At 60.3% G+C, this 27,052-nt stretch overlaps 3 protein-coding genes across 4 annotated transcripts; 2 read left to right on the top strand and 1 right to left on the bottom strand.

Moving 5' to 3' along the window:
* The first annotated feature begins 411 nt into the window (after nucleotides 1-411).
* On the top strand, nucleotides 412-5,668 carry LOC111161885 (high mobility group 20B). 2 transcript variants are annotated; one of them, XM_022525940.1, is made up of 10 exons: nucleotides 412-466; nucleotides 747-802; nucleotides 1,142-1,250; nucleotides 1,750-1,953; nucleotides 2,567-2,687; nucleotides 2,974-3,020; nucleotides 3,288-3,360; nucleotides 3,615-3,830; nucleotides 4,354-4,486; nucleotides 5,014-5,668. In XM_022525940.1, the coding sequence occupies exons 2-10, from the start codon at nucleotides 765-767 to the stop codon at nucleotides 5,024-5,026; spliced, it is 954 nt and encodes a 317-aa protein (XP_022381648.1). In that variant the 5' UTR covers nucleotides 412-466; nucleotides 747-764; the 3' UTR covers nucleotides 5,027-5,668. The 2 variants fall into 2 exon arrangements, with proteins under 2 accessions (XP_022381648.1, XP_022381647.1); XM_022525939.1 differs by lacking the exons at nucleotides 412-466; nucleotides 747-802 and having other exon boundaries at nucleotides 953-1,250.
* A 2,809-nt stretch (nucleotides 5,669-8,477) lies between these two features.
* LOC111161747 (GIPC PDZ domain containing family member 3) lies at nucleotides 8,478-12,728 on the top strand. The gene is made up of 6 exons (XM_022525657.1): nucleotides 8,478-8,702; nucleotides 9,509-9,694; nucleotides 9,836-10,016; nucleotides 11,987-12,099; nucleotides 12,331-12,412; nucleotides 12,522-12,728. Exons 1-6 carry the CDS (start codon nucleotides 8,478-8,480, stop codon nucleotides 12,671-12,673), a joined length of 939 nt encoding a protein of 312 aa, XP_022381365.1. The 3' UTR covers nucleotides 12,674-12,728.
* A 3,797-nt stretch (nucleotides 12,729-16,525) lies between these two features.
* Nucleotides 16,526-26,219, bottom strand: LOC111161834 (thromboxane A2 receptor). The gene is made up of 3 exons (XM_022525840.1): nucleotides 26,158-26,219; nucleotides 20,885-21,753; nucleotides 16,526-16,914 (listed from the first exon to the last, which is right to left on the bottom strand). The coding sequence occupies exons 2-3, from the start codon at nucleotides 21,668-21,670 to the stop codon at nucleotides 16,669-16,671; spliced, it is 1,032 nt and encodes a 343-aa protein (XP_022381548.1). The 5' UTR covers nucleotides 21,671-21,753; nucleotides 26,158-26,219; the 3' UTR covers nucleotides 16,526-16,668.
* Nucleotides 26,220-27,052: the final 833 nt, after the last annotated feature.

The raw sequence follows: 27,052 nt of genomic DNA, 5'->3' as shown, positions 1-27,052 counted from the left end.
CTTAACCCCCTTTCCTAGCAACTAGCCGCCGTCTCCATAACAACTAGGGAGGGGTCCGATCTGGCCCTGCAGGTCCGGGGATCCCTCAGGGGCGGGGAGTCTCGCCTTTACTCGGAGAGGAGGAGTACGAGCCGCGCCTACTGGCCCTTTAAGGGGCTCCGCCCGGCGAGGCCTCAGAGCGCCCTGATTGGTCCCGAGAGCGGCCGAGCGCAGCCGAACTTGACGCACCCGCCCTCACCCTTCCCTATCCACCTCCCACGCGGCCCAGCTTTTGCCCCAGCCAATCGCCTGCCGGCGCGCCAACCTTCATCTGCATGGTCACGCCCCAGGAAAAGACTACACCCAATCCGAACGCTCGCGGAGGCCGTATTAGCATGCCGGGGGCGGGGCGAGCGGCAGGGGCGGGCTCGGGGCGGTTGGTTGGAGCGGCGCAGCAGCAGAGAGGTCCGGGAAAGTTTCTTTGGAGGTGAAAACAGCCGCGGAACTCGGGGCCCTGCGAGGGGGTGGGGGCAAGGGGGGGCCTGGGGCCGGGGAGGGGCCCCTCCCGGACCGGGGGAGGGTGGGCCGGCCCTTCCGGGGGGCGATCGCCCAACAAAGGATCCCCGGGGCGGCCGCCCTCGAGGGCCTCCCCGCCCCTGGATCCGGCCCTCCCAAACACCCCGGGCCCGGCATTCCGGAGCTCCTCCGCCGGGCCACCCCGTCGGCGGCTCGGGCGCCCCTCATTCGGCCACGCGTCTGCCTTCCAGGTGGGGCCGGGAGCGGCCATGTCCCACGGCTCCAAGCAGCCCGGCGCGGCCGCCGCGTGAGTGCGACATCCCCTCCCCCAGCCCACTCGGGGCTGCAGCCCAGCCCCCGCCCGCCCTGTCGGAGCTCCTCGCCCCGCGCCCCCCAGGGTCTTGACTTCCCCCCACACTGCCGGGGCAGGCCCTCCCCCTTGCCTCCCCACCGGCCTCTTTCCCCGCCACTCCCCGGCTCAGTTCCTCCCAGAGGTCCCTACGGCCCCCCTAGTGCTCCGGCCCCGTCCCGCGGGTTAATGACCCCCGCAGACTCCTCCTTCTAGGACTCAGGCCCCCTCCGTGCCAGCTCCGCGGTCGGGGATGGGGGTGAGGATGGGGGTGACCCTGGCGTCCTGTGGCTCCAGGCCGGCGGGCGGCAAGGCTCCGGGGCAGCATGGGGGCTTCGTGGTGGCTGTCAAGCAAGAGCGCGGCGAGGGCCCCCGGGCCGGCGAGAAGGGGTCCCACGAGGAAGAGGTGAGTCCCTAGTCCCTGCGAGGTGGTGGGGGAGGCTCAGGGACTCGCCCGTAGCCTGGAAGCCCCACCCCGGGCTAGATTTGAATTCGCTGTGGCCCCGCCCACAGTCCAGATTTTCCTCGGGATGGTGAGGCCCCGCCACATGCCACATGCCACGCCCCCAAGAGAGCCTCTGCCACTAAGTCCAGGCTCCGCCCATCGCCCAGTACCAGCTCCGCCTACTACCCTGTGGGAGGCACCTTCCCGTGGTCCTGTGGGTCCTTCCTCCAACAGAGCGGCGACGCCCACGCCAGAGACCACGCCCACAAGCGGGGCTTAACCCTGTCCCAGACGACTAGCGCCCGGGACCTCGGAACCCCGCCCTCTCCCAATCCTGGGCCTTGACCAAGCCATACCTACAGGCCTTCTCGGCCCTGTCTCCTGGATAGGCCCCGCCCACCCCCTCTAGCCCTCTCCCAGCCCTCCAGGCCCCTCCCAATGGCGTGGTCCGGTTCTGCAGCCGGTGAAGAAGCGCGGCTGGCCCAAGGGCAAGAAGCGGAAGAAGATCCTGCCTAATGGGCCCAAGGCACCGGTCACCGGCTACGTGCGCTTCCTGAACGAGCGGCGTGAGCAGATACGCACGCGCCACCCAGATCTGCCCTTTCCCGAGATCACCAAGATGCTGGGTGCCGAGTGGAGCAAGCTGCAGCCGGCCGAGAAGCAGGTGTGCAAGGCGGGGGCTGCCCCAGCACCACTGACCTTGGCCCGACCCACTCGGACACTGCCCTGCAGCTACATCCCCCAAAGGACAGAATGTGGAGGGTCCTTGCTCCCGCCTGGAGAACTGACCACTCATGGGCTCTCCCCAGCAGGCTGAAGCCAGGGGAGGCCAGCAATAGGCAAGAATCGACGTAAAGCTTAATAATCAACGTGGATAGGTGTAAGGAAGTAGGGCTGGGGGCCGGATTTTTATGGGCTATCTTCCGGTTTTCAAGTCCTGGTCATTAACTTAAAATTGCAAAGATCTCAAGGAAACAAAACAGACCAGTAGTCTGTGCCCTCTAAGTGGGATTTCAGCAAGCGAAATGGGGGCGGGGGGCGGGGGGGGGGCAGTCCAGCCTGGAAATGGGCGCCTGCGGTCAGACAACAGGGAGAGGTTGAGAACAGCAGGAGTTTGGGGGGAGGGCCCTGAGCTGTGGGCGAGGAGGCAGGTTTTGTCTCCAAGGCCAGTAGGGAGTTACGGGAAGGTGGGGCACAGTGAGCCAGATGGGGTGTTGGTGGCTGAGGCCCTCCACCCCTGCCCCTGGGCCGGGCCGAGCCTCCCGCTGCCCCACCAGCGGTACCTGGACGAGGCAGAGCGGGAGAAGCAGCAGTACATGAAGGAGCTGCGCGCCTACCAGCAGTCAGAAGCCTACAAGATGTGCACGGAGAAGATCCAGGAAAAGAAGATCAAGAAAGGTGGGAAGGGACCCAGCCCCCAGGCAGCTGGGCGCGCGCTCAGAGACAGGTGGCCCCAGGCGGACCCAGGCGGACCCAGCCGCCCTCCTCCGTGGGACTCCCCTAACCAGACTGAGTGCTGACCTGGGGGCACACAGACACTGGGGGGCCGAGGCACGAGAGTTAGTAGGGCTAACTGGGGAGGTAGGGTATCCCAGGCAGAGGGGAGGGCACTCGCAAAGCACTGTGTGCACTCAGAGGAGACCCGCCAGTCGGGCTGATCGTGCCCTCCTCCCTCCCCCACCAGAAGACTCGGGCTCTGGGCTCATGAATACCCTCTTGAATGGACACAAGGTAAGTCCTCCTCTTGCAAGAACCACAGCTGGGTGAGAAAGGTCTGGAGGTCATGAGCCCCCCTCTGGGTGAGCCACCAACTCATGGGCGCAGGCGAGTGCCCCTCCTCCAGGCGTGCCAGCAGAGGTGGGGCCACTTTCACGTCGTGGGATGTTGTTAAAAGGACTTCAACCCAGCTGACCAGAGGAATCCCTCCCAAGCTTGAGGGACGTCCCAGAGGGGTTTTGGCGCCCCCCCCAAATTTGTCACCTTGTCCTGTTGTCCCAGGGTGGGGACTGTGATGGCTTCTCCACCTTCGACGTCCCCATCTTCACTGAAGAGTTCTTGGACCAAAACAAAGGTGAGCACTGACCAGGGGTTCCTGGGGAAGCGAGTGCCAAGGCCGGAGATGGTGGGTGGGGGGGATTGACCACTGGAAAAAGCAGAGGCGCCCACCTCTCCGCCCCCCCCCGCCCCGCCCCCCGGAGCTGGAGGCAAAGCGGTGACAGCCGGCCTGGCGCGGGGTGGGGCGGGGGTGGGGGACACAGCTAAGGCAAGGTCGGCGGGGGGTGGGGGGGACGCGCCAGGCTCTGACCCGGCTCCCCCACGCCGCAGCGCGGGAGGCAGAGCTGCGGCGCCTGCGCAAGATGAACGTGGCCTTCGAGGAGCAGAACGCGGTGCTGCAGAGGCACACGCAGAGCATGAGCAGCGCGCGGGAGCGCCTGGAGCAGGAGCTGGCGCTGGAGGAGCGGCGGACGCTGGCGCTGCAGCAGCAGCTCCAGGCCGTGCGCCAAGCGCTCACCGCCAGCTTCGCCTCGCTGCCGGTGCCGGGTGCGGAGGCCCCGCCCCCGAGCGCCGAGACCCCGCCCATCCGCCCCGCACCCTATGTCGGGCGAGCTCCGCCCTGCCGGCTCCACTTCCCGGCCCCGCCCCCAGTCGCTTGGAGGCCGGAGCGCACACACCCCGGCCAGCCCCGCCCCCGGCCGTGCGACTTCAGCCGGAATGGCCCCTCCCCGGCGTGAGCTGAGCGCGCGCCCGCGGTCGCAGACCCCTGCCCTCGCCGGCACTGCTCGTGACCCTCCTCCTCCTTGGCCTTCCGCGCTCTGGCCTCAGCTAACCTTGGCTACTTCCTCCTCCCCAATTTGTAAGCCGGATCCCCCCCGGCCCGGGCCTCGCCCTCAGCACTTTCCATCTTCCGCCTCATCCAATGCCGCCGACGCGCCTCGCCTCTGGCCCCCTCCCCGGGACCCTGCCCTTGGAGACCCGCCCCCCGCCTCTGACCTCTGCTTCTGTGGTCCCCGGCCGCGTCGACTCCGCCGCTTGGCTCGGGTGACCGCTCCCTGCCCTCTTCCAGGCACGGGCGAGACGCCCACTCTCGGCACCCTGGACTTCTACATGGCCCGGCTGCACGGCGCCATCGAGCGTGACCCCGCCCAGCACGAGAAGCTCATCGTCCGCATCAAGGAGATCCTGGCCCAGGTCGCCAGGTGTGTGCCGCGGCGGCCCCCCCCCCCCCCGGGGCTCTGCGCGGGGCTTGGGGGGCCACTTGGGGCTAGACCTGCCTTGGGCCCCGCGGAAATGACTGGATTTCGCCCTCCAACCGGGTTCCCGGACTCGGGGCGCTGCCGGGTGGGATCGGGCTGTGGGATCTTATTACGAGGGCACCGCCCACACGCGATTTACCAGGTAGGACTAATTTGCTGCGGGCGGCCAGTGGCCGGACCGCTGGGGGGCGCCGGTCCCATTGGGAACTTTATGAATACTGCTGGGCGGGATGTGCCAGTCCCCCTCGGCCAGTGGGATCCATTGGGGTGACCAGAACTTCCCCACAGCTGCTTGGGGCTTTTCTGGGCGGCTTCTAGCTGCCCGGGTTAGGGGGGATTGACTCCAGGCCCCCACTATGGCATTTGGAAGAACAGAGGGTTGGTGGCCTCTGATGACCCCCATCCTGGGGTTCAGAGCTGATAAATGATGGGGATTCCCCATCACGAGCCCCCCTTCTTTCTTGTCATAGTGAGCACCTATGAGGGTGTCCGCCGCCCGACGGATCCAGAGAAGACTGCCTTTGGTCACAGCCCCTTCCCCACCCCATGGAGGAGGATTGGGGGTCCACCTTTTGGGGCCATGCCCAATCCTGCACCTTGGGGGCTCCAGCCCCCCAAAATTAAATTTCTACAGCATCCCTCTAGCTTTCAATTCCCTCAGCAGCCTGACCCCAGAAAAATCACCTGCTGTACATGAAACGCCTAGAACCCAGAGCCTCGGGGCCCAGCAAGGTCCGCTCCCTTTGCACAACACTACAGGGACATGGGAGCACCACAGGGGCTGCGGAACCCAAGACACAAGGAGACCCGCAGCTGCTGGCACGCTCAGGGTGGGGAGGGTTATACCTGCTACACTGGCTCTCCTGGACCGGCCCAGGGACAAGGTAGAAAACCCCACACCTGTCATGCTGGGACCCCCAGAGGTGCTCACCGCAGGCTCCCCCCCACCCTGCACGCTGCAGGGACCTGCTCTTATACTCGAGGTGGGGCCCTCTGCTTGTGGCCTGAACCCCAGAATTGGGGGCGGCTGGTACTGACCGCCTCTCCCTCATCCAGCTGAGGGGCCCTTGCCGAGGCAGCCTCTGCCTTTGCTCAATCTGGACTTTTTAAATAAAGAAAGTGGAATTTGAATTTCCAAGCTTGTGAATGTTTGGGGGGGGTGGGAGGTGGGCTAGAAGGTGTGCTCAAGGCCCCCAAGACGCCCCTCCTGGGTGTCCCAGGCCCGCCCTCCACCAGTGCCCGGCAACCACTGACCCCCCCCCCTTCTGTCTGGAGGAGCCTGGTCTGGGCGTGTCACACGCGTGGATTCACACCTGTGCAGCTGTGTCTGGTTCCCTCCCTGAGTGTCGTGGGCTCGGGGTCCATCCCTGGGGCAGTGCGTGGGTCCCTCGCACCTTTTTGTGACTGAGTAATACTCCGACGCGCGGATGGGCCACACTCTATTACCCTTTCTCTGTGGATGGACGTTCTGGTGGTTTGGGCTCCTGGGAGGCTAGTGTGACGCACATGTGGCCGTTGGAACACCGGCTCTCAGTTCTGCAAGCTGTCTTCCCAGCGCGGAATCGCTGGTCCAGGGATGTTCCGTGCTGGACTTTGCAGGAATGCTCTCTGCGACTTTCTGTGTAATGCAATATTCAAGCCATCTTAAAATTTTTGGAGAATAATTTGACAAACGGGATGTTGAATCATGTCCCCTCAAAAGATATGCTGAGGCCCTAAACCCCAGTCCTCAGAATGTAACCTTATTTGGAAATAGGGTCGCTGCGGATATAATTAGTAGGGATGAAGTCATCGGGAGTAGGGTGGGCCCCTGATCCAATGTGACTGGTGTCCTTATAAGAAGACAAAGATGCGAAACCAGACACACGGGACAAACATGTGACCACAGAGGCAGAAACGGGAACAATGGGCCAGACGCCACCAGAAGCGAGGACAGGCAGGGTAGGGCTCTGCCGAGGTCGTGGAGGGAGCGTGGTCTTGCTGACAGGCTGACGTCACACTTCGGGCCCCTGGAAACAAGAGAGTAAATCCCTGTTGTTTTAAGCCCTACGGCCACCCCAGGAGACTAGTATAACCAGATACTGTCACCTCCCCACCCCAGCTCCCTTGTCCCCCCCGCTTGCCGGCACAGGTACCCCTGTCCCAAATTTAGAGTTTTTCAGGCAATCCTTTCTATAACTTTTAGCACATAAGCCTGTCTTCCCAAAAGAGTACCGTTTTGGTGGGGTTTGGTTTTCTCCTTCAGTTTGTAAAGGTTCTAAAGTGTACAATTCTGTGGTTTCTAGTATATTTACAGAGTTGTGCAACCATGAGCGCAATCTCATTCCAGAACATTTCCATCTCCCCAAAGAGCAGCCCTGGACCCCTTAGCAGTGACCAACCCTCCTACCTCCCTCAGCCCCGGGCAGAAACGAATCCACTTCCCATCCACGGAGGAGCCTGTTCCGGGCCTGTCACACACGTGGGCTCACACCCCGGGCGGCCTTCTGGGTTTGATTCCCTCCACGAGCATCGTGTGTTCAAGGTTCATCGATGTCATAACATCCGGACTTTTAAACTTGACATGATATTTTCTTACAGTGTCCAAAGCCTGCCACTTGGCCCTTTCCATTAGCGCTTGGTTTCTGAGATTCTCCCAAGGCGGGACACCCCTCCTTGCCACCACTATATGGCATTCCATTGCTCTTTATTATAGGAGCCAAGTTTTTTGTTGTTGTTGTTGTTTTTTAAGATTTATCTGAGAGAGAGAGAGAGAGAGTGAGAGAGAGAACACAACCAGGGGGAGCAGCAGGCAGAGGGACAAGCAGGCTCCCCACTGAGCAGGGAGCCCCACACCAAGCTCCATCCCAGGACCCAGGGATCATGACCTGAGCCAAAGGCAGACGTGGAACCCATGGAGCCACCCAGATGCCCCCCAGAGCCAAAATTCTTGTTGTTGGCTGCCTCCGTGCTGTGGTCCCAGGGAATCGTTACGGATGCTTCCGGGTGCTCACAGCCTCCTTCCCTCTTTCTTCATCTGTAACCTGGGGGTTCATTCATTTCCTCACCAAAGATCACCTGAGTGCCTGCTGTCTGCCAGGCATGGGCCCCGGGATACGCCAGGGGGGAAAAGAGACCAGAGCCCCCGCCCTCTTACAGCTGACATTCTAGTCCTGGGGACAGCCAGGATACAAGATGAACAGCTGATCTCTCCAGTAGTGCTCTATACCAGGGAGAAAAATCTGGGAAGAGATTGAGAGGTGGAAGGAGGAAGTAACATTTGAGCAAGTAGCAGAGGGAGGTGTGGGAGGGAACCGCATGGATGACTGGGAAATGACTTTCAGGCAGAAAGAACACATGTGCAAAGGTCCTGGGGCAGGACCCAGCCTGGCATTAGAAAAAAGGCAAAGGGGCCAGTATATATGGAGCAGGGGGAGTGATGGGGAGATGGGGAGGAAGGGAGGAGAGGGAGGGGATGGGGCAGGTTGTGCAGGGCCTGGTGGGCCTCAGGGAGGACTCCCCCAACACACACATGCCCCAGGAGGGAGCAGTGGAAGGATGTGGCTGAGGTTATCCCAGGGTACCTGTCCTGCCCCCTTGGAGGGTTGGTGCAAGGATTAAATAAGCACCGAGAGGACAGTGAGCACTAGGCACGCTCAGCTGTTTTCGTCCTCATCAGTGATCCCTGATTTTCCCGTCTGCAGCCCAGGGCTGGGAGGACTGCCTGGGGTCCCCCGGGAGCGCGCAGCTGGCGCTGGCAGGGCCCGGACACCTGGGGCCGGACCCCCCTCTGCAGCCCGCGGTGTCGCCTTCCCGGGCGGCTCGGGTTCCCGGATCCCCTTACCCCAGCAGCTCGACTGTCGCGCCCTGAACCGGGGGAGGGGAGGCTGCAGGAAGCGGCGGATCCGGCGGCGACGGCTGTGGCGGTGGCCGGGGTGGCCCAGCTCCTCCGGCCATGGAGAGCGCCGCGGCCCAGGAGACCCGGGGCGCAGAGGCCCCGCGCCCGGCCGAGCCCCCGCCCTCGCCCGCGGAGCCCCCAGCCGCGCCCCGAGCCCGTCCCCGCCTGGTCTTCCGCACGCAGCTGGCGCACGGCAGCCCCACGGGCAAGATCGAGGGCTTCACCAACGTCCGCGAGCTCTACGCCAAGATCGCCGAGGCCTTCGGGATCGCGCCCACAGAGGTGAGGACCCCCGAACCCCGCCACCCCACCCCCCGCCAGCGCGGGAGGCGCACCCGTCCGACAGGGGATAGGGGTGGAGCCTGGAGCCGGGGACCGGGGGCTCCGGATTTCCCCTCCTCGGATGGAGGGGATCCGATCACCAGATCTCGAAGACACACCCCTCAGGTCCTGGGGTGCCCATAACCTAGAGACCCTCTTGGCGCACCCTGCGCAAAAGAGGAGCCCGGTTTGGGGTTAGTGGGTCCCCAGGCCATCCAGGAGCCCACTGCGCTGAACCAGCTGGGAGTGGATCCCAGCCCTCGGGGAAGGGGAAGCGCGTCCAAGGCTCCTGGGCGCCGCTGGGGCAAGGGTTCCAGGCAGCCGCCTTCCAGGTGCGAAGTCGGAGGCCCCAGGGGTCAGGGGCTGGGCGGCAGAGCTGTATGACTCGCAGCCCCCAGGGGGCGCCAGTAGATTCAGAATCGACTGAAAAAGTTGGGCTGGAGTGTCAGGACACCAACTGGTTAAAACTGAAAGACTGGGGATGGAGGAGGGGTCTCTTCCTGCCCACATCCCCCTTATCACCTTGCTCCTGGTTAGGAGGGTCTCAGACTCTCTCTTGCGCGCCGCCCCCGCCGACCCATTCTGCGGGTCTAACGTCCAGCCTTTTCCCCGAGGACTGGGATCCTGGTGGGTGGGTGACCAGACACGTTTCATGCCTCTTTGTGCCTCAGTTTCCCTCTCGGGCTCCCGAACCCATCACCCTGGTTGTCTGCACAGAGGGCAATGAACGTTGTCATTAATTCTGGACTCACCTCCCCTTGGGACAGATCTTATTCTGTACCCTAAACAGCCACAAAGTGGACATGCAGAAACTCCTGGGCGGCCAGATAGGACTGGAGGACTTTATCTTTGCCCATGTGCGCGGCGAGACCAAGGAGGTAGAGGTCACTAAGACCGAAGACGCCCTAGGATTGACCATCACGGACAACGGGGCCGGCTACGCCTTCATTAAGGTGCTCAAGGGAGGGCAGGTGACTTCCTGGGTGCTTGGGGACCTGGAATGAGGCGCTGCCCCTCTCCGGTCTAACCTGGGCTCTGGGAAGCCGAGGGGAGGTGGCTGGGCTGGCCCTGTGAGTGACTCTAGGTCCCCGCAGAGGATCAAGGAGGGTAGCATCATCAACCGGGTCCAGGCTGTGTGCGTGGGCGACAGCATTGAGGCCATCAACGACCACTCCATCGTCGGCTGCCGCCACTACGAGGTAGCCAAGATGCTCCGGGAGCTGCCCAAGTCCCAGCCTTTCACCCTGCGCCTGGTGCAGCCCAAGAGAGCCTTCGGTGAGGGCTACCTGGGGTCCAGGGGGCAGGTGGGGTGGTGGTGAGGAGCTCTTCCAGAAGCGGGTTCTCCGGACGCCAGTACAGTGGAGCATGGGTGTATGTGGGGGGGAATGGGAAGGATGGAAGGTTCTAGATGCCTCTGGCGCCATGACAGGGGGCTTCTGGCACTGTGTCAGGAATAGGTAGGTAGTTTCTAGATTGTCAGAGTCTGTCCGAGGGTGGGGGCAGGCGGGTTTGGAAAGATCAGGATCGGAGAAGGAGGTGTCTGGACCTATTTTGGCTGTGGTTCTAGAGAAGGTTTTTCCAGGTGTGTTCTAGAACCGTATTTTTAAAAATTTATTTATTTATTTATTTGAGAGAGATTCAGCATGAGCAGGGGGAGGGGCAAAGGGAGAAGCAGACTCCCCACTGATCAGGGAGCCTGATGCGGGGCTCGATCCCAGGACCCCGCTGCGGGGCTCGATCCCAGGACCCCGGGATCACAACCTGAGCAGAAGGCAGATGCTTAACGGACGGAGCCACCTAGTTGCCCGCAGAACAGTGCTTTCCAAAGAGAGGTCTGCGAGCTGTCCGTGCATGGGATAAGGGACTCGCTCTCCGAGAGGGTTTCCCCAGTTCAGCAGTGGGACATCTGGCCCAGCTCATTTCCTGAAGTGGGGGCCACCCTGGGCACAGTAAGATGTCGGGCATCGCCCCTGGCTTTGACCCAGTAGATGCCAATGGCAACGCTTGTGTTGTAACAACCAAAATGCCTGCAGATATGGTCAAGGTCACCTGGGGGTGAAATCACCCGCCCCTGCCCTGGGGTCGAGAACCCCTGCGTTAGAATGCAGGCTGCGTGTTTAGCGGCAGGTGTGTTTTTTTAATAGCCAAGACTTTCTCAAGGAAGAAATCAACGCGCTGCTTTCCATTCCATTCCATTCCATTCCATTCCATTCCATTCCATTCCAAGGCACCACCTTCCTATTTCATTATGGACTGGCCCTTTGAGCTGCATTGTTCTCCGGCGAGAGGTTCTAGAAGCACCCAGGCACATCTGGAGGGAGGTCCCAGGGAGAAGGGGACAGGGTGGGGTTCCAGATCTGCCCTTTAGCACAGCAGTGGACGCTGAGAGCCATACCCAAACGTTAGAAGGATGAGTTCTAGACAGTCTTTTCCAGACGGATCCTCTGGCTACAGGAGGGTCTCAAGCAGTCCCTTCTAGAAAGTCATTTTAAAAAGAGGAGGGGGGCGCCTGGGTGGCCCAGTGGGTTAAAGCCTCTGCCTTTGGCTCGGGTCATGCTCTCAGGGTCCTGGGATCGAGCCCCTCATCGGGCTCTCTGCTCGGCGGGGAGCCTGCTTCCCCCTCTCTCTCTGCCTGCCTCTCTGCCTACTTGTGATCTCTCTCTCTCTCTATGAAATAAATATAGAAATAATCTTAAAAAAATAAAAATAAATAAAAAGAGGAGGGACAGGGGGCGCTTAGGGGGCTCAGTCAGGGGAGCCCATGACTCTTGATCTCAGGGTTGTGAATTCGAGCGGCATGCTGGGCGTAGAGATTATTTTAAAACGTTAAAAAATAAAAAGAGGAGCGCCTGGGGGGTTTGGTCGTTAACCATCTGCCTTGGGCTCAGGTCGTGATCCCGGGGTCCTGGGATCGAGCCCCACATCGGGTTCCCTGCTTGGTGGGAAGCCTGCTTCTCCCTCTCCCACTCCCCCTGCTTCTGCTCCCTTTCTCGCTGTGTCTCTCTCTGTCAAATGAATAAAAAAAGAAAAAATCTAAAATAAATAAATAAAATTTTAAAAAAGGAGGGAGATTTGGAGGAAGCAAGAATTCTCAAGCAGGGTCTCTGAGGATTCACCCCTCGATGTAAGGAGGGCTTTGAAGGACAAGAAGGTTCTAGAAAGGCTCCGCTGGCAGCTTCTGAGCGCTTACACAGATGCGGACCCGCCCAGAACACATGTCCCTCCCCCGGCTCTGTCCCTTCCAGATATGATTGGCCAGAGGAGCCGCGGCAGCAAATGTCCCACGGAAGCAAAAATGGCCAGTGGGAGGGAGACCCTGCGTCTTCGTTCTGGGGGGGCTGCCACAGTGGAGGAAATGGTGAGTGAGGGGGAAGGGAGCCTTCGGGGGCTCTGCACGAGCACTCGGCTGACTCAGTGGGACCGCGGGTAAGAACCTCTCCTTCGTCAAGCCGCTCCCCTCTCTGCGAGATGGGGCCTCGTGGGGAGGCAGGACAGGAGCGGTGGCACAGGGGCGGGGCCTGCGGAGGGGCTGGGCTGGAGGGATCCCAGGCTTTGACCTTCTCTGCCGGGCCCTGCCCCCATCCCCCAGCCCAGCGAGTTCGAGGAGGAGGCGTCGCGGAGAGTGGACGACCTGCTGGAGAGCTACATGGGCATTCGGGACCCAGAGCTGGGTAAGGGGCCAGGGTAAGCCGGGTGGACCCTGGGGGGGAGGGTAGACACCGGGAGGAGTCAGAGGCCCGAGGAGCCCCCTCACCCGCCTTCCCTCCTGCTCGGCCGCAGCAGCCACCATGGTGGACACGTCCAAGAAGACGCGGAGCGTCCAGGAGTTCGCGCACCGTTTAGATTCCGTCTTGGGCGAGTTCGCCTTCCCGGACGAGTTTGTGGTGGAGGTGTGGGCCGCCATCGGCGAGGCCAGGGAGGCCTGTGGCTAGTCTGCCCCCGGGCGGAGCGCAGCCCCAGCCCAGAACCCAGCCCCCCGCCCGAGCCCACCGGGCTGGTTCCTGAAGCCCACCTCGGCCCCAGGGCCCAGCCGGGATTTGAGACCCAGCCCCACTCTAGAGCCCAGGCAGGCTCTGGGACTGAGCTTCCCGCTAGAACCCCTACCAGTTCTGAGAGGTCAAGTCTCAGCTCTGAGGTCAAGTCTTGCTCTGAGACCAAGCCCTGTTCTAGACCTCAGGCCAATCCTGAGACAAAGTTCATCGCTAGAAGGCAATTCAGTTCTGAGACCCATCGCAGCCCCAAAACCCAGCCCTTCCCTAGAACCCAAGATAGCTCTGAAGCTAGACCAAGCTCAGAAACCAAGTTAAGGTCTGGGTTCCAGATAAGTTTTAAGACACAGCCCAGTTCGGAGATCAATCCCAGTTCCGGAAGCCAGCCCAGATCTGTGTCCAAGCCCTGCCATAAAACTCAACCTGATGGGGGAACTCAAGACAGCCGCATGACGCAGCCGTACCTAGATGCCCCGGCTAGCTCAGGAACTCCTGTTAGTTCTGGAGCCCAGATCAGATTCAAGAAACAATCCAGCAACAGTAGCCACCCAGACTCAGGACTGGAAGACGGCTCCCAAACCCAACCCTGCTCACGAGCCCAGACGCTCGCGGCAGTTCAGTCCAGACCCAGATCCCAGCCCTGCTCTGCAACCCAACTGCCCTCAGGTACTCACCCACATCCTGGGGCCTGGTCCGGTTCCAGCGATGAGTCCAGCTCAGAGACCGAGCCCAGTTCCAGACCCCAGCCTCGGGCTACTACCAGGCCCATCTCCCGAATTCAGACAAGCTCTGATACCCCTTCCACTTCTGAGGCAAGGCGCGCCTCCGGAGCTCGGCTGGATGTCAAGCCCCGCTCTCCCTGCAGAGTGCAGACCAGCTCTAGAATACCATCTAACTCTGGGGCCCAGACCGGCTTCAAGACATGGGCCATTTCCAGAGCTCAGTCCAGCTCAGGCAGTCCACCCAGCTCCAGAACTCCACTCCATTCTGAGGCGCAGACTGGGTCTGAAACCCCATCCAGCCGCCAACCACAGTCGGTTGCTGAGAGCCCACTGAGTTCCAGAATCCAGCTAAACTCTGGAATCCGGCCTAGCCTCAGGACCCAGACAGAGACAGCAACAGACTTAAGCCCCACAATTCTGTCTAGCTCTGAAAGCGGACCCAGCTCCAGGACCCAGGCTTGTCTGGGAGCTCAGTCAACCTCTGGGACTCAGCGTACCTCGGAAACGCTATCAAGCTCTAGACGCCAGCTGCAGGCCACAGCCCAAGGCAGCTCTGGCATTGAGCTGGACTTTGGGAAGCAGACCAGCTCTGGAACTCAGCCAAGCTCCAGGATTCACTCCAGCCCAGAAACCCAGCCCAACTTGGAAAACCAGAGTGATTCCAGAACACAGCCTGTTTCTGAAACCCAACCCAGCTCTAGAACCCTGATCAGTTCTGGAACCCAGCTCAGGCCTGAGATCCAGCCCACTTCAGAGACCCAGCCCAGTACAGGATTTCAGCCCAGCTCCAGGATTCAACTCAGCCCTGAGACCCAGCCCCACTCTGGAACCCAGAGCAGTTCCAGAACTCAGCTCAGCTCTGGAATTTACTTTAATTCCAGAACCCAGCCTGTTTCTGGAACCCAGTCCAGCTCCAGAACCCAGACCAGTTTTGGAAGCCAGCTAAGCTCCAAGATGCAGCCCAGCTCTGGGACTCAGAGCAGCTCAAGAATTCAACCCAGCTCTGGAGCCCAGCTCAGCTCCAGAACTCTGTCCAGCCCTGAGACCCTGCTCAAATCTGAGACCCAGCTCGGTCGCGGGATTGAGTTCAGCTCAGAGACACATCCCATCTCTGGAAGCCAGCCCAGGTCAAGAATGTTGCCCAGGTCTGGAATTCACCTCAGTTCTAGAATTCAGCCTCTTTCTGGAACTTAACCCAGCTCCAGAACCCAGAGTAGTTCTGGAACCCAGGCCAGCTCTGGGACCCAGAGCAGCATAAGAAATCAACCCAGCTGTGGAGCCCAGCTCGAGAACGCAGTTTTCCTCTGAGACTTGGCTCAGCTCTAAGATTCAGCTCAACTCTGAAACCCAACCCAGCTCCAGAACCCTGATCAGTTCTAGAACCCAGTTCAGTCCTGAGACCTCAGTCCTGAGACCTCAGAGACCCAGCCTAGGGCAAGAATTCAGCTTGGCCCTGAGACCCAGCCCCACTCTGGAACCCAGAGCAGTACAGCTTACCTTAAGGTAAGTAAGTACTTACCTTAGTTCCAGAACGCAGCCTGTTTCTGGAGCCCAGTCCAGCTCCAGAACCCAGACCAGCTCAAAGATCCAGCTCAGCTCTAGAAATAGACTCCACCTACAGACCTCTAGCCTTGATCCTAGAGCCCAGGCTGATCTCACTCCCCCAGCCCAATATCAGCCCCCAGGCCCACCGCCCAGAGTCCTGACTCTGGCCCCTAGCATAGTTGCTCAGCCCCAGCCCCAGCCCCATGATCTGGTACATGGAACGCAGGCCAACAGCGGCCTGGGCCGAAGCCTACCAACTTTCCACCTGACCCCACAGCCACAGATCCCCTCAGCCCCCCAGAAACCAGCCCTCTTCCCCAAGCCCCAGCTAGGACCCCAGAAGTCCACCCCACCCACCATATCTATCGTCTCTAGTTTGGCTCCCCGGGCGGCCCTTCTGCACTCCCAGCCCCCTGAGTCCCTAGCCCAGAAGCCTGTCCCCTCCCCCACACTCAAGGAGTCAAGGCCTGCTCCTTGGGGGTCAGAGCCCCTCCCCCACCATGGGGAGCTGTAGCTTGAGGGCAACACAGTTTTGGCTCCCATAATCCCCCCACAATCCTGTCTCCTGTCCCTCCCAGCTGGGTCCCCTGGAGGCAGCAGGTGACCTCATTCCCCCAGCATGTAGGTGTTGGGGGAGGAGGGAGAGTGGAAATGGGGACTTTAGTTTCACTTGGGCCTGGCTCTGGGCGGTGAAGCAGATCCCAGGTCTGTGGAGTGGAAAGCTGGGTGTGAGTGCGTGTGTGTGGCGGGGGGCATGTGGGCAGGAGGCAGAGAAATGGGGAGCAGGGGGCAATTTTGTCCTCATGTACCTTGAGGGCTCATGGGGAATAAAGGCACCTCTCCCACCCCTGCAGCTGGGTGTGTCATTTTTGGGGGAGTTCACAAGGAGGACAGACGAAGGGGCAGGCATAAGGGTTTGGGGGGGCGCACCTGACCTCACCGGATGTTTTCTAAGCCGCTGCTCTGTGCCAAGCCCTTTACTAAGTGCGAAGCCGGCCTGCACGGACCCTGCGCTCTGCAAAACCTCAATCATCTGTCCCTGCAACCGATGTTTATTGAGCACCTACTATGGACCAGGTGCGTTTGCTCGAGGCCCTGGGCACCTTCAGTGTTGAGCGAACAAAACAGGCACCCCCTCCGCCCCCCGCCCCCAGCTCTGCTCCAGCTGCCGTGAGCACATGGTCCAATGCGATCCAATGCACAAACTTTAAAGACTGATGACTTCAGACCCGAGGGAAAGTACGGCCGGGGGGGCCGTGATATATTTTGGCAAGGGAGGGGTCTCGCCCGTGCACACTCAGTATTTCCTAAGCAGAGCCTTCGTGGGTTGGGGTGTCCAAGGGGATCAACCGTACCCCAGAAAGCAGGTCATAGGTAGGGGTCGGAGTCCCCCATTCCCAGAGGATTTCTGGAAGGGGAGGCTTGTAAGTCTCCTTTCCTCAGACACCCCCTGTCAAGCCTGCTCACCCTTCCTGGGGCCGGGAGGGGGACGGGAAAGGGGGATCCGGGGAGCGTTAGGGGGTCCCCAAGGCTGCTAGAGAGCAGCCCACAATCCTGCCACTCCAAGGCTTGGTCCTTCTGAGACTCTGGGCTGCCGGAACCCCAGAACAGGCAGCTGTGTCCTCGGGAGGGACGCGCCAGCCGGGGGGAGCCCCCTGCAGCCGTCGGGCTCTAAGGCACGGGGCGTCTCTGGGTGAGCTGCGGCTGCAGGGACAGCGACCTGGGCCGGGCGCTGAGGCGAGGGTGGAGGCGGCGGATCACGGCCCGGCGGAAGAGGATGTACACCCAGGGGTCCAGGATCTGGTTCCAGGTGGCCACGCGCAGGTAAATGAGCAGCTGCTGCTCAGTGGCTCGCGACAGCTGCCCGCTGGGGCTCATGGCGGGTGGGCTGCGCAGCACCGTCTGGGCGATGAAGACCTGCCGGGGGTCAGAGCAGTTAGCCGGGTCCGCCCGCCGCCAGCCCCTGCCCCGCGGCCACGCCCACCCCCGAGACCCTCGACCGTTCCTGTCCCTGCCTTGCTGTGTGACCTGGGGAGGGCTGCCCGGCCTCTCTGAGCTTCAGCTGACGCAGTTGGGAAATCGCGTGCTTTTCCTGCGGTCTCGGGGCGCGGGGTGGGGGGGGGACTGGCAGGTGCGAGCGGGAGTCCCGGAGCCGGCCCGCCTCGCTGGGCTCTGAAACCCCCTCCCATTCTAAACACATCAGGATGTGAAACTTTTCCACTGTACCCCAAATTCTCAGTTTTTATATTCTATGTTTTATTTAGCTTATTATTTTTTAAAGATTTTATTTATTTATTCACAAGAGAGAGAGAGAGAGAGAAAGAGGCAGGCTCCCTCGCGGAGCAGGAAGCCTGATGCGGGGCTCGATCCCAGGACCCCCCGGGCATGAGCTGAGCGGAAGGCAGAGGCTTCAGCCACTGAGCCACCCAGGCGCCCCTGTATGTTTTATTTTAAATAACTTTATTTTATATTAAAATTTATATAATTTATGACATGGTTTTACACTAAATGATTATTAAATTTGTATATTGAATTATTTAAATGTTTTATCACTATTGAAATTTATGTTTAGTATGATATATATGTAAGTTATTTACAAATATGGAAAAAGGAATTATTTAATAATTCACATTGTAAATTATCATTATAGTAATATACTAGAGGTATATATTATATAGTATTTAAAATTACAGAATATTACAATTATAATTATATAACTGTATAATTTATATAATTAAACATAAATATAATACAACAATGTGATAGTCACAATGTATATTTTATAACTATAATTAAAATTTATATTAAGCATAATTATAATTCATATTGTGTTATTACATTAAAGTAAGTTATTATGGTGAAATTATATTCATATTGGGGCACTTGGCTGGCTCAGTCTGTGGATCGTGTTATTCTTGATCTTGGGGTTGTGAGTTCAAACCCCACGCTGGACAGAGATGATTTAAGATCTTTTTGGGACACTCGGGTGCCTCAGTTGTTAATCGTCTGCTTTCGTCTGCCTTCGGCTCAGGTCATGATCCCTGGGTCCTGAGATCGAGCCCCGCATAGGGCTCCCTGTCCTACAGACCCAGCCACGCCCATTTGTTTCCGGAGGCTGCTTTCCCATCCGGTTGGGACGGCAGAGCTGAGTATCTGTGACAGAGGCCATGTTTATTTTTTTTATTTTTTTTTAAAGATTTTTTTATTTATTTATTTGACAGAGAGAAATCACAAGTAGGCAGAGAGGCAGGCAGAGAGAGAGGAGGAAGCAGGCTCCCTGTTGAGCAGAAAGCCCGATGTGGGGCTTGAACCCAGGACCTGGGATCATGACCTGAGCCGAAGGCAGCGGCTTAACCCACTGAGCCACCCAGGTGCCCCCAGAGGCCATGTTTAAATATTCACCATATGGCCCTTTATGGAAAAGTTTCCCCACAAAGGGGACTCAGGAGTTTTTTGTTTATTTATTTATTTATTTATTTATTTATTTTAGGAGTTGTTTAATGATTCAGTGATTCTACCTAAGGGAAGGGACGCCTTTCCCCTTGTGCCCAGTGACTGAACTCCTATTCATGCTTCAAAGCCCCAGCTCCAATGGTTCAAAGCGGGACAGAGCCCATTCTGGGCATCCCAAGAGACTGGAGGCTGGGTGGCAGGGAGGAGAGCAAGGCACAGCAGCATGGACAAGTCTGCTGGCGGTCAGGGTCCTTGGGAGGTGACATGTGTGTGCATCTCACCCAGGGGAGGGAAGCAGAGAGCCAGCAAGGAGCCAGTTCCTGGGGTGGGTCCCAGCTGCTGGCACCGATGGGTTCCCATGGGAGCAGCAGCCACAGAATGCTGCTTTTGGCTGGAAAATATGCTCTTGTCCTGCCCTGAGGTGCCCGTCCCAGGCCTGTTCTCATGGATATTACGCTTCGTATTTATCGGGCAGCACCTGAGTCATGTCCTCCTCTGTCCACAGCCCTCCAGGGCTCCCATCTCCCTGGGGGAGAAGCCCAAGTCCTCCCTGCAGTCCCCCCTAGTCCCCTCTCCACCCTCCCCTTCTCCGTTTCTCCCCTGCACCCACTCTGTTCCTCCTCACTGATCTTCTAACATGCCAGGCAGGGTCCTGCCCCAGGGCCTTTGCATGTGCTATGCCCTCTTCCTGGAATGCTTCCCCCCAGGCCAGATCTCCACATAGTTCACTTCTTCACCTCCACCATGTCTTTGCTCAAATGTCACCTTCACTGAGAGGTCCCTGACCACCATCAGGCCCAGTCTCTTGGGACATCCAGAATGGGCCCTGCTCTGCTCTGAACCATTCCAGCGGGGGCTCTGAAGCATGGGTAGGAGTTTCACTGTTAGATAAAACCCAGGAAGGCATTCTAGATAGACACTCCCTGAATGGTTAAATGACTCCTGGGGCCCCTTGGTGGCACACTTCTTCTTCAAGGGCCGTGTAATAACTTTTCTAAACACAGTGTTGGCCACACCTAGGCTCTGCAGCTTCCGAGCAACAAGGAAGCACGCGGGTGTGGCTATGTTCTAACAGGACTTCATTTCTGGATGCGGAATTTGAATTCCGTGTCGTTGTCACGTGTCACACAAAATGTCAAAATACGATGCTCCTTTCTTTGCGGTTTTCCTCCGACCACTTACATTTGTAAAAAATTCTCAGCAAAACAAAAAACACAAAGCAAAAGCAAAAAAACAAATTTGTGATCTTTCCATTTGCAGGGTTGTTTTTTTTCCCTAAGATTTTATTTTTAAGTCGTCTCTACACCCAACAGGGGGCTCGAACTCACAACCCTGAACTAAAGAGTCACACGCTCCAACAGTTGAGTCCACCAGGCACCCCTGCAGGTTTGGTTTTTGTTCTAGCTCTTTTCACTTCCTACTATCGACCCCTTCCTGCATCCATACACGAGGTTTATGGCCCGCCTTCCCCACTGGCAAGAGTTCCAAGGAGGATCTCTGTCACTTCTGTTCTCTGCTGTGTCTTCAGTGTCTGGACTAGAGCCTGGAACATAGGAGTCACTTATGAAATGTTTGCGGAAAGGGCAAATGATTAATGGGTTCATTTCCGTCTCACCGTAACTCGGAAGGTCAGACACTTTTTAATCCCCCTGATCACGAAGGCTGGAGGAGGGGAGCCCAGAACCAGAGTCACATAGCAAGTCCTTGCTGGGCGTGATTTGGACACCGAGTGTCTGACTTCAGACTCCAGACATGTCCTGATCAAACCAGAAATGGAAAAAAATACCACACCAAATGGAAAACCACACTGATCAGTGGAAGGACTTCAGCCAAGCTTTCCCCCGGGTCAGAAAATCTGGCCAGAGCCCAGTTTCAGAACTAGTAGGCTTGGGAAATGTTTGATGATTCAGTGATACTACCTAGAATGCCTTCCTTTTTCTTGTTTAGTAGGTAAACTCCTATGTATCCTTCAAAACCCTAGCTCCAATACCCCTTCTCTGGAAAACTTCCTCTGATACCCCAGATAGAACATGGGAGTCCCTCCCTGGGCAACCCAGTCCTGACCCCAGCTGGGGGTCATCTGTGTCTCGTTCGCGAGCTCCTCAAGCAAGGACGTTCGAACACTGGGGTCTGTGCCCACATTTTCTTGGGTGGATGAGAACCTGAGGATTTAAGTCCCCTGTGGAGGGGTGCCTGGGAGGCTCTGTCGGTGAAGCATCTGCCTTCGGCTCAGGTCGTGATCCCGGGGTCCTGGGATCGAGCCCTGCGTTGGGCTCCCTGCTCAGCAGGGAGTCTGCTTCCCCCCTGCCCTCTGGCCCTCCCCAGGATCTTGCTTGCGCTCTCTCCCTCCCAAATAAACACGATCTCTAAAGGTAAGTCAGCAAACCCACTGAGGGTGGCAGGAGCCCCCGGCAGGGCCCCCGGCCGCACTCACCAGCAGCGGCATCCAGCAGATACTGGCCACCACCATGATGCCCGTGAGCTGAGCCATCATCTCCACCTCGCAGTCCCGCGGGCGCTGCTGGGCGGCCTCCCGCCCGTGGTAGACGTGGCACAGGGTGGCCACACTGATCGTGTTGAGCAGGAAGGACAGCCCCACCGAGAAGCTGCCAAGGAGGGTGAAGAGCAGCCCGAAGGCCACGTCCCCAGGCTGGGCGCCGAGCGTGAGGAAGCACCAGGAGCCCGGGTACTGCACCGTGTAGCGGCCGACGCCCAGCAGGGGCAGCAGGCCCAGCGCCAGCGCCGACGCCCACACCAGCCCCACCGTGGCCCAGGCCCGGCGCTGCGAGGCCCCCGCGGGCCGCGAGAAGGGCCGGGTGATGCCCAGGTAGCGCTCCGAGGCCATGGCGGCCCCCAGCAGCAGTGGGCAGAGGCCAAAAAAGACCATGATGACGCCCATGAACTGGCAGAGGCGGCAGCCGGGGTCCGCGGCGCGCCAGTCGAACAGGATGGCGTGCTGGGACACCACGATCGCGCCGGTGACCAGCAGCCCCATGAAGTCGGTGAGCACCAGGCCGCAGAGGAAGGTGAGGAAGGAGGAGCGCGCCTGCGAGCTGGCCTGCCGCGCCCCTGCCAGCACGCTCAGGGCGAGCAGGTTGGACGCCAGGCCCACCACGCAGAAGGAGGCCGAGAACCAGGGAGAGGCGATCAGGCGCCGCTCCTCCAGGGTGATGTTGGTGGGCCGGAAACAGGGCCCCAGAGAGGTGCCATTGGGCCACATGGCGCTGGGGCGGGGAGCGGAGGGTCAACACCCCATCGGGCCGACGCTGCAGGTGGGGAGAGCTCGCGCTGGCTCAGGCATGCCTGGGGGAGCAGAGAGAAGATTTGCTGGTGAGTCATTGTGCATTTTCATTGGAGGGGGCCTGGTGAACTCCTACACCATCTTCAATACCCCAGGTCAAATATCCCCTCTACTTTCTTTCTTTTTTTTTTTTTTAAGATTTTATTTATTTATTTAACACACACAGACAGAGAGAGAGAGAGAGATCACAAGTAGGCAGAGAGGCAGACAGAGAGAGGGGGAAGCAGGCTCCCCACTGAGCAGAGAGCCTGATGTGGGACTCGATGCCAGGGCCCTGAGGTCATGACCTGAGCCGAAGGCAGAGGCTTAACCCACTGAGCCACCCAGGTGCCCTAAATATCCCCTCTTTCAAGAAGCCTGTCCTGGCTCCTCTCACTCCCCACGCAGTATTACTATTCTAATAGCGCTGTTATCATGGCTCCCACCGCTACTACCACCAGCTCTGGCCCTCCCCAGACTCAGTGACCCACCAGGGTGAGGACCCATGTGGTCTGCTCTGCGGCCCCTGGAGAACAACACCAGGAGTCTTTTCTGAGTCACAGAGAAGAACCAAGGAGCTGTGGGCGGGAACCACCATCCTGGTGGCCCCTGCGTGAGCCCCGGCAAATGGTCTCTTCTCCCTGGGCTCTGTGGCCCCGCTCGCTCGTCACCCCGCTGAGCCCTCAGCCGACTGCAGAACCTGGGGCAGATTTCAGCTGCTGGGAGACGGGATGTGTGCCAGGTGAGGAGGGCGGCAGGTGGGTGGCCTGAGGCCACCGGCTCTGAGGTCACCACTTCACCTGCACGTACGCGGGAGGCCTGACACCTTTGGCGTTTTTGGAAAACGCTGCCTTGCCCATGTTGGGATCGTGTGTGTTTTTTTCCCCCGTTTTCATGGCATTTAACAAAAAAGATTTTATTTATTTATTTGACAGAGAGAGACACAGTGAGAGAGGGAACACAAGCAGGGGGAATGGGAGAAGGAGAAGCAGGCTTCCCGCAGGACAGAGAACCTGATGCGGGGCTCCATCCCAGGACGCCGGGATCATGACCCGAATCAAAGTCAGAAGCTCAACAACTGAGCCCCCCAGGCGCCCTGTGGCATTGTTTTTATAATGAAGAAATAAACCCAGAAATCTAGTTCCATTCTGGGAACAAAAACAGAAAAACCCAGCTCATCTGGAGCGACAGACTCCCTGGGGATGAGCTAAAAATGGCAGTGAGAGGGACCTGTTACCCTCTGGGGCTGCGGAAGGACGCTGGAGACGCCGGGCCTAGCTGCCACGAGTGTGGACGGACAGACCACACGTGGGGATGTTGCGCAGAAGCAAAGCAAGAGACCATCCAGAGAACAGCTCCCAGTGTCAAAAAGGACGCACCAGAGAGGCCGCTGGGGGCGCTGGGGCCTAACTGGCGGGTCCCTGGGCTCCTGCCCTGGGTCTACACCGCAGGTCCCCCTATGTGGCCAGCGAGGCTGCCCCGGGGGTGGGGGGGGCAGAGGGGACGCAGGTGGGTGGGCATGGGCAGGACATAGGGCCGGCGGGCAGTTAGAACTCAGAAAGCTCCTTCCGTGACCCCCATTTTGCAGAAGGGGAAGACGGAGGCGCCAGAGAGGCCGAGTCTCTCGTCGGAGGCCCCACAGCCTGGCCTGAGTTGATCTGATGTAAATCCAGGCCTTGCTGTGGGCAAACCCGTGTAAATGATTCGCAGGCCTGCAGGCCAGAGGGAGCCCTGCTGTGGGGGTTCCCCATCACCACAATTTGCTCTAAGGGCTGGAATTTTCTAAAAAGCGGGTCTGGCCAGATTTGAATCCGGGTGTTGTCATGAACCCCGTCACAGACCCTCCTCTGGGAGCTCCCAGTTCCCTTCCTGTAGCATGGGTGGACAGGAATGAGCTAAGCTGGGTACAGGGCTTAGTGCCCTGTGGGCGCTCACTTCGCGCCAGCCCTGGCTCCCCGTCCTGCTAACCGGTGTGCTGGCCTGGCCCCTCTGCTCAGCAACTCCCTGTCGCTACTCATGAATTATCCAGCCCCTGGCAACCGCAGTGAGCTTTGCTCCCAGGCCGAGAGCCAAGGCCACGGCCACTTTGGTTGGTGGGGGGGGCTGCGGTGGGAAAACGGGGTCCAGAGAGAGGTGGGCGGCCGTGCAGGGGCTGTTCACAGTGATCGCACCCTTACCCTCTACTGCAGAGCAAGGGGCGTGCTCTCTGCCATCACAGACTTGGCCTACATTTGGATTCCTCTTAGGACAGGGCACTCGCTCCCTTGAGAGCTGCTACACATTGTTTCTGAACCTTTCTAGGGACTTGGGCTGTGCCTGCGGCCCCTAACCCGACCTCAGCCTGGAGGGACCACCGGCTCCTCCTGGGGTTTCATGGCCCCACCCTGTGTGGGAGCTCAGGCACTTCTCATTCGCCCTGGGGCACATACCCTGAGACTGCCTCACGTCTCCCCTATCTGGGAACAAACCTATGACCCAGAGCCCTTGGCCCTGGGGGAGGCTGGAAACTGGCATGACTCTCTCTGGGCACAGACCGTGGTTTCCACTCCACCCCTCCTCGCCATCAAGTTCAGGTGATAGCTGCCGTCTCAAGTTCCCTAGGCATGCGGGCCAGGCCCGTAGGGACCCCTGGTAAGGCCTCCTTTCCCCTCCTAAGTTGGCTAGGAGGGATGGCAGGCCCTCCCCTGCAGGAGACTGTCAACACAGTGCGAGGTCCAGAATCAGTCCTGTGTGGCCCTTGGGGGAATATGCCTCCCTCTCTGTGCCTTGTGGGAGGCACGGACCCCCAGATTTGCTGCACAAACCCAGGCTTCCATGGCCCAAGAGCAGGGAGCTTTGGGCTTAGAAGGACCAGGGCTCTGGAATTCTAACAAGTTCTTGGTTCTGGAACCCAGGAGGCCTCAAGTCCAGAATTCCAAGGGGCCGAGGTTCTAGAACCTTGACGGGAACGTGGCTGGGTCCTGGGATCCAGAACTTCCATCTCAGCTCCTGGAACCTTCTTGGAGGACATCAGTCTACCTGGGTAAGGCTGGGCCACGGCCGGGTGGGGGTGGACGGCTCCAGTCTGCCCCAGAGGCACAGACACCAGGCTGGGCCCTCCCAAGCCCAGCCGCCAGTGGAATGTGATCCCTGGTTCCCAAGTCCCAGGCCCCTCCCCTGCCTGCTGGCGGCTGCCGGCCCTGCTCTCCTCCGGCTCCGGAGCTAGCCGTCTCTCAACACGTCCGTCTCACGCTCAACACTTCATCCCCCGGCTTGCCAGGCCGCCTGTCTCCAGGCCCACCCAGACACCCCCCAGGGACGAAGATGACCTCCCACCAGCTCGGACTGGAGTCCCCGATCTGCCATTGCCAAGCTACAGGCCAACACCGCCAAGCCTGTGTCCCCTTCTCTGCGAAATGCAGAAAGCGGGGACACAAAGTCGCCTGCTGGTATTCTGGCCGATCTACCCAGGCCTGACCTGTCCCCATGGGCCCTCCGCACCCCCCACCCCATGCCTGGAGAGCCTTGCCGGCTCCTGGGGTGCTCCGGGCTGGCTGTGTGCGCAGGAGACAGCCCCGAGGTGGCCCCCTTCATGTCTGCTGAGTCCTCCAAGCTCTGGCCAAGTGAACGCCGCCGCCCTTTGGCGTAAAGCTGCGGGGGCCAGGCCAGCCCATGCCTGGGCGGCCTCGCAGACCCATGGGCCAGGACCCCTCCACAGACACCCTGGGAGATGCACCCTTACGGGTAGGGCCCCTGTCAGTCCCCAGGCCTGCCCTTGTCTCCCCTCCCCACACTACAAGGCTTAATTTCCGGGAACTTTTCCTGTTTGTGACACGGACCGGCTCCCACCTCAGAGGGTGTGGGGTTGGGGGGGGCCTCCACAGTCATTCCAGCTCGGCCCTGGGAGCCTCATTCCCTCATTTGTACAATGGGTGCCCTCGAGGGCTCACCACTCAGCAGCCAGTGTGGGGGCCGCACAGGAGGGCAGGTGTGGTTTGGGGTAAGGGGACCAGCCCCCGGGGCCTTTGGCCGTGGGGAAGGATGGACACCGAGGGATGGACACCAAGTTAGAGAGATGCTGCAGACCTGCGCGGAGACCCTCCTCTGTGGCCTGCCCAGACACACGGACGCTGGGCCACACTTGCTCACGGCCGCACCCAGCCCTCGCACCCTTCCTGCCACATCGGAGGACCCTGAGCAGCTCAGCGCCCACCCAGGGAAACGCACCCACAGAACACCCTCAGCCACGCTGGGACGGGCCCAGGGCGGACAGTGGGGACGCGACCGCCCCCTCGGGGCACAGACCGGGTCTCAACAACGCCGCCGCCCCGACACCCTGCACCTGGCTGCCCCGCAGGCACGGGGACACACCCACAGTGGGGCGGGCCTCCGCGGGACACACCCGCCCGCTCTCACGCCCCGCCCCTAACCTGGCGGCCCGGCCTCACCTGGAGACGGTGACCGGTGGGACGCACGGGGGTCGCGCCTGTCGCGGAGCCCCGCGGGCAGGCCAGCGCCGGGCCCAGGCCGGGGAGGGCGGAGCGGGGAGCGGGCGGTCCGGCCTCCCGGAGCCCCCGGGGAAACCGAGGCACGGCCAGGGGCGGGCCGCCCAGAGGACCCCCGGCCTTTCACGTCCCCGCAGGGCACAGATGGAGGGCGCGGCAGCTCTGGACGCCGGGATGCGCGAGGTCCTCCGGGGCTGGAGGAGGGGCGATGAGCCCTCGGGGCCCGAAACGGGGGTCCGCGGGGGCTAAAAATAGCCCCGGCGCGGGGCTCCGATCCGCAGCCGGCGCCCTGTCTGTCCTTGTCTCTCTGTCTCTCCCTCCGTCTCTACGGGCCCCTCCCCCTGCACTGGCCACGCCCCCGTGGCCCGGCCTGGCTGATGGGGGTCAGTGGGCAACCCCCAGCCCGCCCGGAAACCCGCGCAGCCGTCTGAGGGAGTGGGCGCGTCCCCCTGGGCTCAGGGACAGGGATGCGGGTGGCGGGGGTGGTCGGCGCCCACACGGGAGCCTTTGGCCCGGGGCCGCCAGAGCCGGCCCCGTCTTTGCGCTCCCGCCGCCAGGCCCCGCATTATTCACCATCTGGGCAGCACCCAAGGGCAGCCGGGGAGGGGCGGGGCCGCGGGCGGAACCCGCCCGGGAGGCTCCCAGACCCCCCCCACCCCAGGGGCCCAGGGCTCCAAGCTGGGGAACTGGTGGGCTGGGGCCTGGCACACAGTAGGTACCTAATAGATGCAGGGTGTGCTTAGAGGGGAGGGGCGCCAACACTCAGGGAGCAGCTCTGTGGGCGCCCTGCGGAGACAGACTTCCCCCCCCCCCCCCCCCCCCCCCCCCCCCCCCCCCC

This window comes from Enhydra lutris, unplaced genomic scaffold (genome assembly GCF_002288905.1).
Source record: "Enhydra lutris kenyoni isolate GAN:26980312 unplaced genomic scaffold, ASM228890v2 scaffoldscaffold86, whole genome shotgun sequence".
Taxonomy (NCBI): Eukaryota; Metazoa; Chordata; class Mammalia; order Carnivora; family Mustelidae; genus Enhydra; species Enhydra lutris.
This window is presented reverse-complemented; position numbering and strand designations above follow the sequence as displayed.

Bases quoted from the DNA above. Each gene is read 5' to 3' on its own strand.
- LOC111161885 (XM_022525939.1), top strand. From the start codon at position 1,098: ATGGGGGTGAGGATGGGGGTGACCCTGGCGTCCTGTGGCTCCAGGCCG. The intron at 1,251-1,749 runs GTGAGTCCCTAG...CCGGTTCTGCAG, and splicing joins AGGGGTCCCACGAGGAAGAG to CCGGTGAAGAAGCGCGGCTG. The intron at 1,954-2,566 runs GTGTGCAAGGCG...CTGCCCCACCAG, and splicing joins TGCAGCCGGCCGAGAAGCAG to CGGTACCTGGACGAGGCAGA.
- LOC111161834 (XM_022525840.1), bottom strand. From the start codon at position 21,670: ATGTGGCCCAATGGCACCTCTCTGGGGCCCTGTTTCCGGCCCACCAAC. The intron at 16,915-20,884 runs GTGAGTGCGGCC...GACCCCCGGCAG, and splicing joins TCTGCTGGATGCCGCTGCTG to GTCTTCATCGCCCAGACGGT.
- LOC111161747 (XM_022525657.1), top strand. From the start codon at position 8,478: ATGGAGAGCGCCGCGGCCCAGGAGACCCGGGGCGCAGAGGCCCCGCGC. The intron at 8,703-9,508 runs GTGAGGACCCCC...CCCTTGGGACAG, and splicing joins TCGGGATCGCGCCCACAGAG to ATCTTATTCTGTACCCTAAA. The intron at 12,413-12,521 runs GTAAGGGGCCAG...GCTCGGCCGCAG, and splicing joins CATTCGGGACCCAGAGCTGG to CAGCCACCATGGTGGACACG.